Genomic DNA, 16,207 nt, shown 5'->3' on the forward strand with positions numbered 1-16,207 from the left:
CTTCACATATCTTCATCATCACTCATCAGATGTTTAAAAGATTGCATTTAGACTTCCTCGAGCTATTAAGGATACACACTGTTTCTCATTATACGGTCGATGGACTTCGTTAGCTCGATATAATATTATCTAAGGAGTCTGGTCCAGTTCCAAAATATTTTGCGAATTCTGTAAGTTCTTTATTGTCAAATAATCATAAAATTCTCATGTCTTAATAAACAGTAAAAGATTTGCACTACTGCATTATTTCCTCTTTCTTGTTTTCACTATTCGCCACGTATTCCCCCCCCCCCTAAATAAATATCGAAGGTACAACGTCAGTTCTTATAGTCATAATCATCATCATCAGGGGCGCGACAACCCGGTGTGGTCGCTATCCAATTCGGTACCCCCAGAATACGGCAGTCACTGGCAGCTCCATCCAACCAGCGAATCTTTGGTCTGCCTCTTCTTGGATTGCTGGACATCACTCTCTTTGCCGGTTCATTGTCATTCATACGGTGCACATGATCTTAATTGATTGAACTGCGCTGCAATCTTCGTACAGCTCGTAGAGCTCAGCATTATATATTTTCCTCCAATCGGTTCCGTTCCTGATCGGTCCATATATACGGCAGAGAATTTTTCTTTCAAAAATGTTCTGGGCTCGTTCATTTCGCAGAGTTAATGTCCAGGTTTCCGATGCGTAGGTGATCACTGGCTTTACAAGTGTCTTGTAAAGAGTGCTTACAAGTGCTCAGTTCTTATAGTAGGTATCGAAAATTTGTTGGTTCAAATTTTTTTTTGGTAAGTTACAGGTTTTAATTAATATTTTTGGTCAGTGTCCTAATTATTCTCTCTTGCGTACAGCATAATCCTTAGTCAATTCAAATTTATTATTTTTTTTACATATTATAGTGAACTTAACAAATTATAAATTTAAGACATTCACAACGTGCCACAGAAAATATATTAGATTAGAATAGACTAATTAGAAGAGTAAACAGAAACATCGTAAAAGGTAAATGGTACAAAATTTATGAAACAACACGTTCACGTAAACTTATTCTCACGCAAGAGGATTATTTCAATATATGAAGCGATTTGGTTACGAACAGTTATTGCCCTCCCAAATAGCATTACCAATGGCAGGTTAGTTCTGCACTTTGGAACAACAAACAACTAATGCTTCTCATTTCGCAGATAGTTAATAGGGACACACAGGTCAATAGAGATATAGAATAACAAATTAAATATCTATTTTCCATAGTGTCAAATTATAGCAAACTCGGTAAGGAGCTGACCTCAATAATAAATTTTGCATATCCATTTTTCACTTAGCCAGTCATCCATTGACGCAAATGCCAGATACTAGCTGACTCAATTATTTCAATAAAAAGAATATTATTTTGATTGTATAAATAGCGAATAATAATTCATCGGAAATGTCACTCGAATATACGTCTCCGGTCCGTTACTATCACCATCTCCGTACAAGTAGTCCCGCACAACATCTCATTGTACCGAGATGCGGACCTCGGAGCCATATCATAAGTATTGCAACTGAACTACTGAAATATACTCTTGTATCCACTGTTTACTCTGCAAATAAAACTCGCCCCTGCATCCATCTTCGACTTCTTTATCATCATCCTCAACACCATGACCTACGACACATACGACACGACTCCCATAGTGGTAACCCAAATCGAACCCCACACTACCAAGAATAGCAGATTACTAGCTAACTTTGTTTGGAATATTCTAGTCTATGATTGTATGATTCTTAGTCGATGTGATTATTAAAGGTATGTTTCTCTTCTGTTTCAGGTGCTCATCCGTTTTCTTCTTCAGTAGCTGAAGGGCGGCGATCGGCGGGCGGCATGCGGTTATCGGAGTAGTCGGGCGGGGCAGTCTGCGGCGAGGGGGGGCGAGGAGAGGCGAGGCGCGGGGGGTGCGGCGCCTGCTTGGAATGACGGTGATGCTGCTGCGCCAGTCGAGCTCCGGCGGCGGCGGCGGCTGGTGCTGCGGCGGGGGCGCGGGGTCCCGGAAGGCTCGCGCGGGGGCGGCGCCCTTGAACAACGCGAAGGGGTGCGCGGCGGAGCAGGCGCACCAGCTGCACCATTTGCCGCCCTGCGCCATCCTGAACGACCTCAACGCGCCCAAGAGGAGCAATCTGCCGCCGCCACTCGACTCCCTGCTTGCTGACTGCAACGCCGCCAAGGCGATGAGGTCTGTTTGTCTATTCAGCGTACCTACTTATTCGGTGCACCTTTCCGTTGTAATCCATATCAAACGATACTGATAAGCTTGAGCAAGAGGTCTGATGTCCCCATGGGAAGAAGCGATTCGCAGCTCTGCGACGAATGTGGGGTTTAGGAGGACATTGCACACATAGTAGTACAATTCTCTAAATCTAAATGATAGAGTAAAATTGCCGCTTGCAAATGTCCTGGAAAGCGTCGAGGGCCTCACACGTGCACTGGCATTGGGAAAAGCGGAAGAGCTTGGTAAGATTATAAAGATCTTAGGAGAATTTCAAATATGGCCTGAACAACAGATCCTCAATCAGAGAAGAAGTGATATGACAGCAGGTCGCAATCAAAGCCTCAGTAAAAAAATATATATAAAAAAAACTTAAATCTCAGGGCCTAGATACAACCACTTGTTGGTGAGTGTACCTATAAGTGGTTGCCATAGGTCGCATGGGCATGTCAGGAATGTAAGTACTTATTCGGCTCTCATATCTAAACTTACCTCGTCTGTCGCACAGCCATAAATCAAACCTTCTAGGAACGTTGTTTTGATGTTGCATATGAAGACCGCGCACATCTACTTAGCGACAGTCGCGCGTAACCTCTCGAAATATGCGGCGACCGACGAGCCGGTATAGGAATGACCAATTCGTATGTATGCGTATGCGTTCTGATGTCTTCGACTCACAGCCCGAGAGGCACGCGATTTGTTGATAGCAGCACGTAATGTTTTTTTTTCAAACCAAAAAGTCGCATTCGACCCATCTGCGGAGCTCCATTTGACAACGTTTGTTTTGTGAATAACGATGATGTCATATCGACGTATTCAACACGTTGCAGATGAGACGAGTTTTGATGTGCAAGCCGACTAACGGCTGTCGGTCACACATGCCCAATTCAACGACGACTATTAGCAAATCGCACGTGTTCAACGAAGCGATGTTGGGTATGACTATGTCATATACAAACTGTTCTCACCGTATGGCAACACCAGATTAATATGATTAGTGGCATGACCATCAGAACGAGAAAGACTCCCAACCTTAATACGATCAAACAAATGACATCTGACGGAATTTAGCAGACTATTGACAACATCAAAAGCATCCTTTTTAAGCCCAATGTGTATCCATGGAAGAAGATATAGCCCTCTCTCTTTAGCCTCTACTCCACTTTATCACAAATATTGTATTCTGGGAAGAAGAATCGAGAAAAAGGAAAAATGTAATGTCAAAAATTATAATATGAAACAATTGGAAATTTATCTAGCTGAATTACATAGAATTCAATTGAAAATCCCAAGGCATGTACATGTCCCCTTTATTGACTTCAAAAGTCAACTTACTGTTGGGTGGCTTACTTTTCTCAAAAAAGATTTTTTCTATTGGTTATAATATACTCTCTCAGAAAGTATTTTTCTAAATTATATAATGTTCAACTTACTGTATTTTGGATGCAATACGCGGAGATGTTTAAAAAACTCTTCTTGGACATAGAGTTTTCTATGGTTTCTCAACCAAGATCGCTGAAGCAAATTTCAGTTTGTCATAATATGTGCCTTATTATATCGTCACTGCTCTGGCAGAAGACACTGATTCGAAAAAATGACATATTGAGTTAGTTATACCAAAATGTTCCTTATTTCAAACTTTACCTTCTGGAAACCTTCTTAATAAATAAACAGTCTTTATTTTAAAGTCATCCTTTTTACGATTACTTAATAAACTCACATGATAGACCATTTCAAACATTTTAACAACTTCAAAGTCAAATTAGTCAAAACTAGTATTCTCCAGTTAGTGTGTTTTGCCAGAACAGAAACGATATTATGCCAAAAATTCTTCAAACTCTTAACAATTTATCGTAATAAATTCTTGGTTTTCCAGCGCGTGTACTTCTTCCTTCGTTCCTTGACGTTATTCGATCCGGTATCTCTGGTCATAACGAGTGACACATTACTCTGACCATCGTTTGTTCTTAGCTAATCGGATTCATTTTGGCATTCTTAGAGCGACGTTTGCATTCATACACCTACACTACACTTCACCATAACACATATCTCTTGATAGTGGCCTCTGCAACCAGCCTGAAACGTCGAAGAAAGAAGGAATATTTACACGCGGTGGAAACCCAAGAATCTATCACGATAAAAAGGATAACCGCAAAAGTCTTAAACATTATCTATTATGTTTTACTTTCATATGTTTAGACTTCATCACTATAGGAAGTATGGAAGGTTTTTTTTCAACATATTTGTGCAGCATGTAACTAACCCATTTTCCTATAAGGCCGCGAGAAGTTATGATGCCTTACACTGAAGGCACATGGAATTTAATGTGGTAAGAAAACTAATTTACGCAAGCTGGAGACTGTGGATCATCTTTAAAATCACCACTCACATAATATAAGTACCTGTATAGTGTATAGTCCATACATACTCTATTTCATGGTGTATCACTCAGTAAACCATAAAGAGAAAAGCTTTTAGACGTTATTTCATGAAAGATTAAATCTCATCAGTCAATAGTGATACAAATGCAATTCATTTCTTCTTATGAGTCCATCTCTGATCATTAGGTGGATTATATACGGATACCATGCGTTCGCCTGTAAGCCTTGCATCATCTCAAGTCATGTCGGCACCTTACGACGTATACCTACACTCTGTTAAAGTGTTTAGCGAAATTTCTGGAACAAGTTAATTTCAAGACAAAAAATCGGGCTGGGGTGATACTCTCCTGAGGCACTTGTAGGACAAGGCAGAAGACGGACATTTGTTTGTGAAATCAACACAATGTTGCAGACGTTCAATATGCAGCATTTAAGGCTAGCAAAAAAATATTGATTAAAAAAGAATATTAATATGAAAATGTGTCTCAAATATTCCGTAATGACTTGAAGGGTGCTCCAGCTATTCCCATTCGGATAAAGGGGTCTTCTTGCAAAGTACTATCCCCAGTAATCTCGGTTTTCTAAAGAGATGCATTATAGGATCTCTTGTTGTTATCAAAGTAATATAATAATATAATGTATTGAGTATTATAATATATCATACTATAGTGCTGGATCTCTGCAAAGTATTTAACAGCTTTCCAAGAAGCTAGATTTTTTTAGCTCTCTTTCTGTGCTGAAAACATGCCTGGCGTGTGGCCATTATTAAATACATATACTTTCACTGCTGACCAGTTAATTACCACATTTAATTATCATGATAATTGCTACACGCCAGGCGTGTCTTTAATACTGACCGAGTTGTGGTAATTAACTGGTCAGCAGTGAATAGATAGAAGATAAGCAAATTTCATATACTATTGAGGCATCTGAATTAACTATCAACTCAATTCGGATTACAATAAATAAATATTCATGTTTTTAATGAATGTCTGAATGAAATGTTTAACGTGTGACTTTATGTATTCAGGTACTATCGCCTGTGGATCTACACGTGCAACGGGGTGCTGCTGCTGGCCGTGCTGGTCTTCTGCGCCGTCGCGGGGCGATCCCTGGTCGCCGACTACCGCCGCCGGCTGGTGCCAGGGTTCGCCCTGCATCAACCCAGCCTACTCTGCGCTTATCTCGCCCTCCTGGCTCAGGGGGGCTTCCTGCAAGCCATCGGCTGCGCCGGAGCGCTCAGACTCAACGAGCGCCTCCTCAACGCCTACTGGCTAATGCTGCTAGCTTTGCTTCTGGGAGACGCGGCGGTGGGCGTATTTTGGGTCTTCCGGCTGGAGCAACTTTGCAGAGAATTAAGACCGGGTCTTCGATTGAGACTCGGAAGAGAATATGGAACAGAGCCGGAGTTTACAGAACTTTGGGACAGATTACAAAGAGAAACTAGATGTTGCGGCGTTCAAGGTGTACAGGATTTTGCTCCTGTCGGTAACGTGACCTTGGCGTGGGCTAGGGCTCCTTCGAGTTGCTGCGCTGACCGCTCGGTCCCCTGCAAGAACTTCCACAGCACAGGCTGCGAGGAGAGGCTTCTGGCGTGGTTGCGGCACACGGCAGACGTGCTGTTCGTTCTCGGTTATTGTGTTATAGCGTTTTTAAAATTGTGTTTTCTCGGTATACTCAGATACGAGATTCGTGAAATGATACAGAAAATAAAGATACTCCAAAGTGAAATGGATGCCGGTGCTGCGGCTCTCAATATGGAACTGGGGGCCAGTCCAATAAGGGGAAGTATCAGTGCGGCGGTTAATGCCAACGGGGCAGTGTGCGGGGCTGGCGAAAGGGAAGCTCTGCTTCCTTCCAACTCCGGTGACAGACGGTCAATGCTACAGAGAAGAGACTCGGACGCGACGAGCGGGTGCGCGTTGCTGGGGGAAGAGGCTCTCGAGTTGAGGGAACTGGATAGGGGGCGGCGAGCCCTGCAGGGGGGTCCGACAGCCACCAGGATCTGACTAAGATACTACCTGGAGCAGCTGTTCGGGCAGAGGTGGCGCAGAGAATCCGCCCCTCTTGGGCCCTCGCCGACGAGGCGATGCTCCGAACCGCCTTTCTGAGAGTGGGAAACCGGCGCGCCGCCCCTGCGTAGAGCTTCGCACACCCTCCTTACGCTTAGGACGATGCAGTCCCGTACCGGGAAACCGTCTTATCTGTAGGCTTGCGCGAGTTTAAAATGCTGCTGTAATGCTTTGTTTTTTATCTGGAGGACGCGAGATTCTTGGTATTATCTTTTATTTTATTGTCTTAGATTCTGCAAATAGTCATGGCAAAGGCTTTGTTTTCATTTTTTTCTGAATATTTTCTTAACTTATCAAATTAGTAGTTTGAGACATATTTTGAAAGTAGATAGATAGCGAAAGGAACTCTTTACCTGCATCGATATTATGCAGGTCTACCACTATAAATTGTCCGTAGATCGAGACCATTTCATGTAAATGTTTGATATGTCCTTTTAAATTTTATTTAGTGATCATTTCAGTTCTAAAATCACCCGCTAGCCAATTTATATTGGTACACCTATCTAGACATTATCCTTGATTCCTTACTAGTAAATCACAAAATCAGTAAGTACAGCACTCAAGGTATAGTGAGATTTAGTTTTTTAAAATCTGTAATAATATTGTGACACTAGAAATTATTCTCAATAAGCCATATGGAAACAACCTAGACATCCAAGAAACCTCGCGACTTTTAGATATGTGCCAAGAACATGCTTAACAAGTAAATAGTGTCAGATTTGAAAATGCTGAAGTAATACTTTTCTCTCTCTAAATATGCTCCCAGACGGAGCATATGGCAACGACGTAAGTAAATAACGGACGTGACGCATCGTTATTAGTTATTAATTGTGGGTACCTACGTTAGTTTTAAATAATATACTGCAGGTAAATACAGTGATACCTAAGACTTAATGGTTCCTGTGAAATAATGACTATTTAACAATGGGACAACCTTCATAATATTAGTATTATACTAGGGACAGTTAATACTTGATTAAATCAACAGTATAAAAATGACATTAGTTCAACTATCAGTGATGATTGGAAAATCGACTTTAATCAGTAATGCATAAAAGTTATTTCAGCATGATCAAATTTCTCAAGCGCGCTACAGTGTGAGCAAGAAAATACGCAAAAAATGATTAGAAAATGGCCGCCGTCGGTTATGAATTAGATAAAACATATTTTTAACCAAAAGTGATAATATATTGACAACAAAAAAAAACTATTAAACACTATTGACAGAAACATTAGTTTGCAAAAAAACATAAGCCGGATGTGCGCAGATTTTGTAAATTTAATTTTGCAGCTTTGACGTACTATAATTATTATAAATATTTGTTGCATATATTGCACACAAAAATGTAAACAATATCTGATAAAAAAAATATTGTACTTGGCTTAATTTTTAACATTTACTATCGATGTATAAAATAATTATCAGAAAAGTAAAAAAAATTACCACCGGTATTTTAAACCGGTTATACCGGTAAAAGTATATATTATACCGGTTATTGGATTGTTATATCATAACAATGTAATATTCGGTAAAATTTAAAAATTCTTTTTTTTATATTTGGTAAATTAATAAATTATTCATGTATACATTTACAATAATAATATAAACAGTACATTATGTTACCATAGTCTAATAAAAATATATTTCAGCATATTATTCACAAAATTTAATTTAACATGGGTCGATCCAAATTTTTCTACGAATTATTTTTTGGTAAAGTTTACCGTCGTATTCAAAATAATTCATTCTTAACAAAACGACACTTTCAGGACAAACTTTTTTGGTTTTAACTTTTATTTGTCTGAAAATCTACAGTACCTAACACGTAATTCTGTAATTCAAATATAAAATCATGTTCAGAACAATGTAATACATGAGATTATTTACCATTTATTTATGAAAATGAAAACAATTCTAGATAAAAAAAAATAATTGCTAATTTTGACAGCTTTTTGGCATAGTAGCAAATTTTCGCATAACCATGACGTATTATATAATATTTATAGGATTATTTGCGCCCTGCAGCTATTTTGCAATGCTACTAGTTAATATAACACAATATTAAATGTAAGTGTCGTGTTTCATATATTATAATATGTAAACAACACGATATTTATTTCCAGTGTGAGGCTTTTCTACTGACGAAATCCTTGATTTTTTTTATCAATGTTACGAATAAATTGACCAGTTATTATATTATGCACCAAATATACGTGAAAATAATTAAAAAAACCGATTTAAAAAATTTATCAACAATACCGGTTAATCGGTTTTTAATTTGGTAAACAATATTTTCAAAACCGGTTTTTATCAAATTTTAAAAACATTTTTTTTACCTTGCGTAAATTTTTAGCGATGCATATTCGTCATAAGGACAGTCTCACACCGTGTATTCAAACCAACTCGTGTAAAAATTGTAATAATATTACTACATAATATATCTTACATATTATTATTGTAATATTGTAAAAAAAAATGTCGTTTTAATACGTGTAAAACCGTGATACGTTAGTACTTGAGCGCTTAACGATATTTCTAAAAGGGTTAATGCCTTCTCATACTAAACTTTGAGTTCGTTTTGAAGCCTTAATCTAACTTGTACTAGTTTGTAATTATATTTATAATAATTAAGTTTGTACCAAATCATAAACAGAACAACTCGAGATCTCTGGCATCTGGGCAAAATGGTTGAACGACTTAACACATTTCATTAACTATAATATTTATTTATTTGTATATGTTAGGATACTAGTTGCAATGTCAATTACCTTTATAAACTTTTACCATGAGATAATAATGTTTACCGCTGGCTTCCTGTAAACCGACAAGAACTGTGTTTTATTTAGACATGAATATTATCTCAGTACTATACGACCCAAAGAGGTGTAGCATTGTGGTCAATGTGCGTGGACGCGGTACCCGAGAAATGAAGGTTCGATTCCTGATTCCTCGGGGTGTCTAACTTTTTTCATAAGTGTTTTCAAAATTATGTACCTATGTTAAATTATTAAGATTATTTTTACGAAAATGCCCTGTCACATACGATTAGCAATATTTCGTATCTCACTTACTTGTTTGAAGATAAACGTTAAATCATCATCAGCCTGAATCTATCCACTGCTGGTTGAAGGCCCCTCCAAGCTGATACCATTTCTATCGGTCCTGTGCGTTGCGATGCCACGTACCTACTTCCGCAACACTTTATCATTTTATCGATCCAGCGGCCTCTAGGTCTACCTTGCAGACGTTTTGTACCTCTTGGATATCAGTGGATGACTAAATTTGTCCAACGATTGTCTCTTCTTCGAGTTATGTGTCCAGCCCATCTTCGTTTGAGGGTTTTTAATGAACCTCATATTATTACAAACCCTTGTCTGCTTCCTTGTCCAATCATTTCTCTTTTTGTCCTTTCGCGTTATGCCCAGCATGCACCTATCCATACCACGTTGTGCTACTCTAAGTTTTTGGATCTCTTTTAAAACTGGATGAACACTTTGCGCTTTAGGCACAGTGGAAGGTCACTTTTGAAGACATTATTCAGGCGGTCAAAAGCACTCCAGCCTAGCTTTACTCTACGAACAATTTCATCAAATATACATCCATCTGTAGACACTTTTAGTCCCAGATAGATGTAGTTTTTCCCCTATTCGAGCAGAGTGTTATTGATGTGGATCTCTTTTTGGCCCGCAGTGACAAAGGGATCCCATAAATGGAGAATACCTGAGTCATCTGCACAGGTTTAGTCACTTTAGGCTTTTTTTGAATACATTATTCAGGCGGCCAAAAGCACTCCAGCCTAGCTTTACTCTGCGACTACGTTAAACAGTTCAGTTCAAAATTCAGTTTAAATAATTACAAGATAAAAAGAATTTTTTAAATACAACGTTTTTAAATTTTCTGTTGAATCATATAAACTTGACTTGCTAGCACGATCAAAAAAATGTACTTGATAGAAATGATACTAAAATGTCATTTTGATTTCCATAGTAACGCACGTATATATTAAAAATTTAGTTGCTAGGACCTCAGACCTCTAGCAACCAATAATAGTGGATTAGATTACGGATTTCTTCCGAAATAACTTTTCATACAAAACAGAATTAAGTGAAAATGAATTCAATTCTACTTAAAGATGGCTAAAAGTATTAAAAAATGGAATGTGCATCGTGTTCTAATATATTCTAAAAGTTTCAAATGTCTAGCTAGTCGGGAAGTTAGTTAAAAATCGATTGCAAGATTTGTACTGGATAAACAACCACCGGACAAACAAGAATACGAGCTAATAAAAACATTGTAAAATAATATTAATATTGAAGTTACCTAGTTGTTGTATTGAGGTAACCAATTGAAATCTCGGGAAAAAACGTATAAAAACCCAGGAGACTGAATAATGAGACAAAAATTGAATTATTTAAAAGGTATGCCGCATCTAATATGCAAATTTATTACGGTTTTTTTTATTAAAATATACCCAATTAGCATTTAACTTAAAACGTAAACGAGCCGATTTGGACCAGCCGCCGCTGAAATCTTAAAATAATTATGACTAATTTATGCATCTCTGTACGACAAATCGACCTTTCCGAAGCAGTTAGCTTTCGCTTTTTAAAATCCAATTACTCCATTGATAAATCGAAGACTTCAGGTATTAAAAAAGAGTTATACATTTTGAAGAAAGAAAGGAACATTTTTGATAATTACTTCAAAACGTACCGATGGTTTATTAATTGAGTTACTTGGTAGAATTCCATTTTACAACATTTTTCTTAGCTCGTATTCTTATTTGTCCGGTGGTTTTTCGTCCGGTACAAATTTTGCAATCGATTTTCAACTAACTTTCCGACTAGCTAGACATTTGAAACTTTTAGAATATATCATAATTATTGAAATATACTACTAACATAATTAGTGAAAAAATATTATGCATCGAACAAATCAACGCGATAGTCTCCTCCATTTGCGCGCTTCGACTCACTGTGTACGCCCCCCCCCCCCCCAACAAAATCTACCTGAAAAGTATAATCTAAATTATAACATGCCGGCGCATTAATTTCTGCTAAGCTTCTGAATTAAATTTTCCCCCGCTCAGCTGCCCCTTGCCGTCAGCAATTTTATTTTAAAGTGACCCTCGCCCAAGATTCCCTCTCAGCGAAAGCCCGAGAAAAAAATATATACTTAATGTATAATTTAAGATTTCATCATCATCAGCCGGAGTTCATGCACTGCTTGATACCGGCTTCCACAAGCTACTTTCTCTTCTCTGAGTACCAAAGTTCTCATCCGCCGAACGAGGTGATTTCGTCGATCCAGCGGGTTTTAGGGCATCTCTATTAGTCATTAACTCGTATCGTCGCATTTGTATAGCGGATATGCCAAGCTATCATAACGGTTACCTTTATCACATAGAGTACCGACTAGTATCTCTTCTTATCCGTTGATTTTTGTTTTTTTTTTCAATTCTTAACTGGACATGGTGGCTTCGCTGGCAGGCTCTTTGAGCTTGGTCTTGTTACCCGTTCAACATGCCCATGTGGCGGAGAAATACAGGATGCAAACCACATCCTATGGGAATGTCCAAAAATGTGTACGGAAAGAGAAGAGCTGCTCAAGTCAGTTAAACCAGCTGTTGGGCCGTCCAACCTGGTCGCCACAAAAGCCAATTTTATTTCATTTAAAAAAAATTGTGGCGTCATACGCCAACGTGAAGATCTCTTCACTTAGAATATTCGGCAATTTTGTATTAGCTTTGATTTGTTACCTAGATACTACATTTTTTTAAATATTGCCTCTACGTGCTTATCTCCCCCATGGGTACCTTAACTTAAGGCTATACCTCAGTTGAGGCATGGTCTAAAAAGATCGTGGCTAGGCGATGCGCGGATTGCGGATCGCGGGTGCAAATGACGCATGCCGAACGAAATATAATTTGTCATATAAATCCGACATGCGTCCATTTAATGTTCTGTTTATTGTTCTATTAGTAACAATAATAATATATTCATTGACACGTTTTCTTTTTCAAGTAAATGGGTAACATTTTTAGTCATCTTTACACGATTTAATAATAATTAACCCCGTCGCCATCGCGAAACAAATTGACGTATTCACACCTCGACGTTCGCTCTCAGACTGCCAGCGAGTCCAAAATTTCGTCGCGTCTATAGTTGAAAATTATTTGCTGTTTCACTGATGTATCGTCTTAAAGTCATGTAAATTCAGTCAAACCACATTTGAGTGCATGGCGACTTTAGTTTTGGGTAACTGCCCCTGAGAAATTCCCACTCATAAAAAAATGATGCTGCACATCAAACGTAAGGTCCCCTGATACGCCCGATTAAGACCAGGTGTGGTTTGGTGGGGCCTTTAACTTCAATGTTAACCTAGATCTGAGACCGCTTATGGTCCGTTGTTATATTTTCTCAATTCTTTTCTATGGTAACTGAGAGACACCATATACCCAAAACTATGCGCGCATACAAAGGGTAGATTTTCGGATAATAACTCCTTAATACTCCTCTCCATAAACGGAAAAAATACAAATTATTTAGGTACGTAAATAGAATATTATTTCATATTCGTCTTCGTCAGGAACTCGTGACTGAGGATCATGGCCCGGATGAATTGACTTATAAATTGGTGAAACTATCTGAGCCATCAAATGTTTGCTTAAATATTTGTAGACAGTGCGGACGATACAAACAGACATTAACGATCCTATTAATTACATATGACCGTATAACCACGCACATTTGAATGAACAAACGCGAACACGAACAGCCCGCAATAACTCAAAAGTGTGTATTGCTTGAATCAAAGTGAGAAGTGTTTGGGTATGGGTAATGTACGTAGAAAAGTACGATATTCCGCCACTGAAGCGATTTGAATTTAAAGGTAAATGTGGAAGTCAATGGCACCTACTAGATCTTCATGACTCAGCCCTCTTCAAACATCAATAAAAAAATTCTTACATATAGATTTTTTTAAGTGGACCTCCCCCCCTAATCTATTTTTGTGTGCGCACTTGACCAACACGTGGGCTATGATTTCTACCGAATTCTGACCGAAATTCTCTTGAGTACAACCGTCGAACATTTGCCATTTTATTACAACGTTTTTCTTAGCTCGTATTCTTATTTTTTGTCCGGTGGTTGTTTGTCCGGTACAAATCTTGCAATCTATTTTTAACTAACTTCCCGACTAGCTAGACATTTGAAACTTTTAGAATATATCAGAACACGATGCCAATGCATTCTTTTAATACTTTTAGCCATCTTTAAGTAGAATTGATTTCATTTTCAGTTGATTCTGTTTTGTATGAAAAGTTATTTCGGAAGAAATCCATAAAAAGTAAAACTATTATTGGTTTCTAAGTGGGTCATAGCAACTAAATTATTAATATTAATATATACGTGCGTTACTATGGAAATCAATATGACATGTCAGTATTATTTCTAAGTACAATTTTTTTTGATCGTTTAAGCTAGTTAAGTCAAGTTTATATGATTCAACAGAAAATTTAAAAACGTTGTATATAAAAAGTTATTTTTATCTTGTAATTATTAGTAGTTTAATTGTACGATTTTTCTTCGGTAGAGAAACGATCTATTCTGTTAAAAAGTAGACTTTCAACTGACAATATGTCAAAAAATGTGCGCGAAATATTTGACAGATAACAAATGACAGTGTGAAAGTCATACCACGATTCGATAACCCTGTATGTACATAAATTTAATGTGGAATAAGTATTATAATATTGTATTTAATTTTAGTTAATTATATATTATATCGTCGGTGTTATAAGCCTATTATAAAGACAATATCCTTTCTAAGCTTTATTATAAACTTGTTTATAATCATTTACAGGTAATTAATAAATAAATGTCAAAAGTAAAAAATCCTCTTCCTGTAAAATAGCATTTTGGCTAATTCGCCCTTTTTACAAAACACCCACGATATTATATTCTAATTCTTATTATCTTATTTGTTTGAAACATGCTTAAGATTGACAGCGTTATGCCCAACATGCAATTAAATATACAAAATATATTAATATAATATAATATAGAAATCATCAGTTACTTTTTCGTTCGGCCATTTTTACCAGATATGTACCAGAGTTTAAAATTTATAGACGTTTATATCCGACATGTAATCATTAAACGATTTAAAATAGACATAATGAAATACTTATATTATTAAAAAAAATGTTGCCAATGTTAGAATTTTGTAAATACGTTAATAAAATTATAATATTTATTCAATCGAGATATATTTATAAATCTGATAAATTGACAAGTGTGGCAACATTTTTAAATAGTTTCGAAATATCAAATATTTAGCCTTTATTATTGTATCAATTATGTGTTAATCTCCCCTGTTTATGTGACTAAGGATGTTTTGTAATTCAAACATTATTTCCTCCAATGTTATGGTGTATGTTGAATAAAAATAAGTATTCCTCGTTACATATATTATTTGAATTACAAACTTTAAATTAACTCAACAATAATTCACATTTACAACAAATTAGAACTGGGATGACGAATTATATATTGTACAATGTCTTCCCATGTCATTTAACAATAACTGATTCTATCTACTTACAGTCAAACATACATAATTTCAAAATACCTCAGAAGCATCACTCATCTTAAAAGTCACCGCACGCTACTGAAATAAACCTATCCTCAGTAAGATTTAAGATAACTATTACCAAAAGTTCAGTCAGTAAACGCACGTGATCTGAAAGTCATGATAGAAAGAAAGAAGAGTGTAGATTATTGTGAAGATTAATATCTGCTTCGCTTCTCGCACACAGCAGTGGCGTAGTTTTTATATTTTTATTATTTCAGATCATGAATTTTTATGATTAGTTATTGTAAATGTTTCTGGTGATTGGTTTATAGTCGGAAATGTCTTTCAAAAACTAATAAAAGAGAATACTTATTTTTATTCGCATGACTGAAAAATTTTATGTTTTCTTACTCCTATTAATGTTGATTTTAACAGTTTAAAAGTAAAAATGTTTTTAAATGAGCTTATATTCGTAGTGCCTAACTGTGCGATGATGAAGTTGACAATGGACGAACAAAAATTGATCATAAACATTAGAAAATAGTATATCTTTAAATATTAGAACAAAAACAATTAATTATTATTGTAATTCGAACTGCATACTAGTAACTTTATTTCCAATTCGATTAACTTAGTCCTATCAGTCTAACTTTGCCCCACGCTATGTATATAGTTATAGATACATAAGGAATCAATTGAAATTAGTGAGAGAGTATAAGTAAAATTTTAACCAACAAAAAACTCCCGTTCTATTCTGTCTCATCCAATGAAGCGTCAACACTCGAGGAATCCGTTCTTCGATTTAGAGCAGCAGGAGAATGACTGGCGATGTGACTGGCTAGAAAACAGCAGTTGGAGCCATCACACTGTCCGAGACAAATTTTGTTGCATTTAAAAAATCGGTGTGTGTACTTATGTACTGACGTTAGAAGTTA

At 36.9% G+C, this 16,207-nt stretch overlaps 2 protein-coding genes and 1 long non-coding RNA gene across 7 annotated transcripts in view; 2 read left to right on the forward strand and 1 right to left on the reverse strand.

Annotated features, from left to right (window-relative positions):
• The window catches only part of LOC147068866 (uncharacterized), a 186,321-nt gene extending 184,445 nt beyond the window's left edge, over positions 1–1,876 (forward strand). The window contains exon 3 of the long non-coding RNA XR_015071258.1: positions 1,810–1,876. This is a non-coding gene — a long non-coding RNA (uncharacterized LOC147068866). The remainder of the gene's footprint in view (positions 1–1,809) is intronic.
• The window catches only part of LOC147068868 (uncharacterized), a 149,239-nt gene that overhangs the window by 34,268 nt on the left and 98,764 nt on the right, over positions 1–16,207 (reverse strand). The window lies entirely within an intron of this gene.
• Positions 1,952–6,634, forward strand: LOC147068869 (CD63 antigen-like). The gene is made up of 3 exons (XM_085951544.1): positions 1,952–2,001; positions 2,149–2,211; positions 5,656–6,634. Exons 1-3 carry the CDS (start codon positions 1,952–1,954, stop codon positions 6,632–6,634), a joined length of 1,092 nt encoding a protein of 363 aa, XP_085807670.1.

This window comes from Rhyacophila brunnea, unplaced genomic scaffold (assembly GCF_057557595.1).
Source record: "Rhyacophila brunnea isolate RB1 unplaced genomic scaffold, BYU_Rbru_1.0 scaffold_24, whole genome shotgun sequence".
NCBI classification, from domain to species: domain Eukaryota; kingdom Metazoa; phylum Arthropoda; class Insecta; order Trichoptera; family Rhyacophilidae; genus Rhyacophila; species Rhyacophila brunnea.

Excerpts from the sequence above, each read along its gene's own strand:
- LOC147068869 (XM_085951544.1), top strand. The coding sequence starts at position 1,952 with ATGACGGTGATGCTGCTGCGCCAGTCGAGCTCCGGCGGCGGCGGCGGC. Across the intron at positions 2,002-2,148 it reads TCCGGCGGCGGCGGCGGCTG|GAGCAATCTGCCGCCGCCAC; the intron begins GTGCTGCGGCGG and ends CGCGCCCAAGAG. Across the intron at positions 2,212-5,655 it reads AACGCCGCCAAGGCGATGAG|GTACTATCGCCTGTGGATCT; the intron begins GTCTGTTTGTCT and ends TTATGTATTCAG.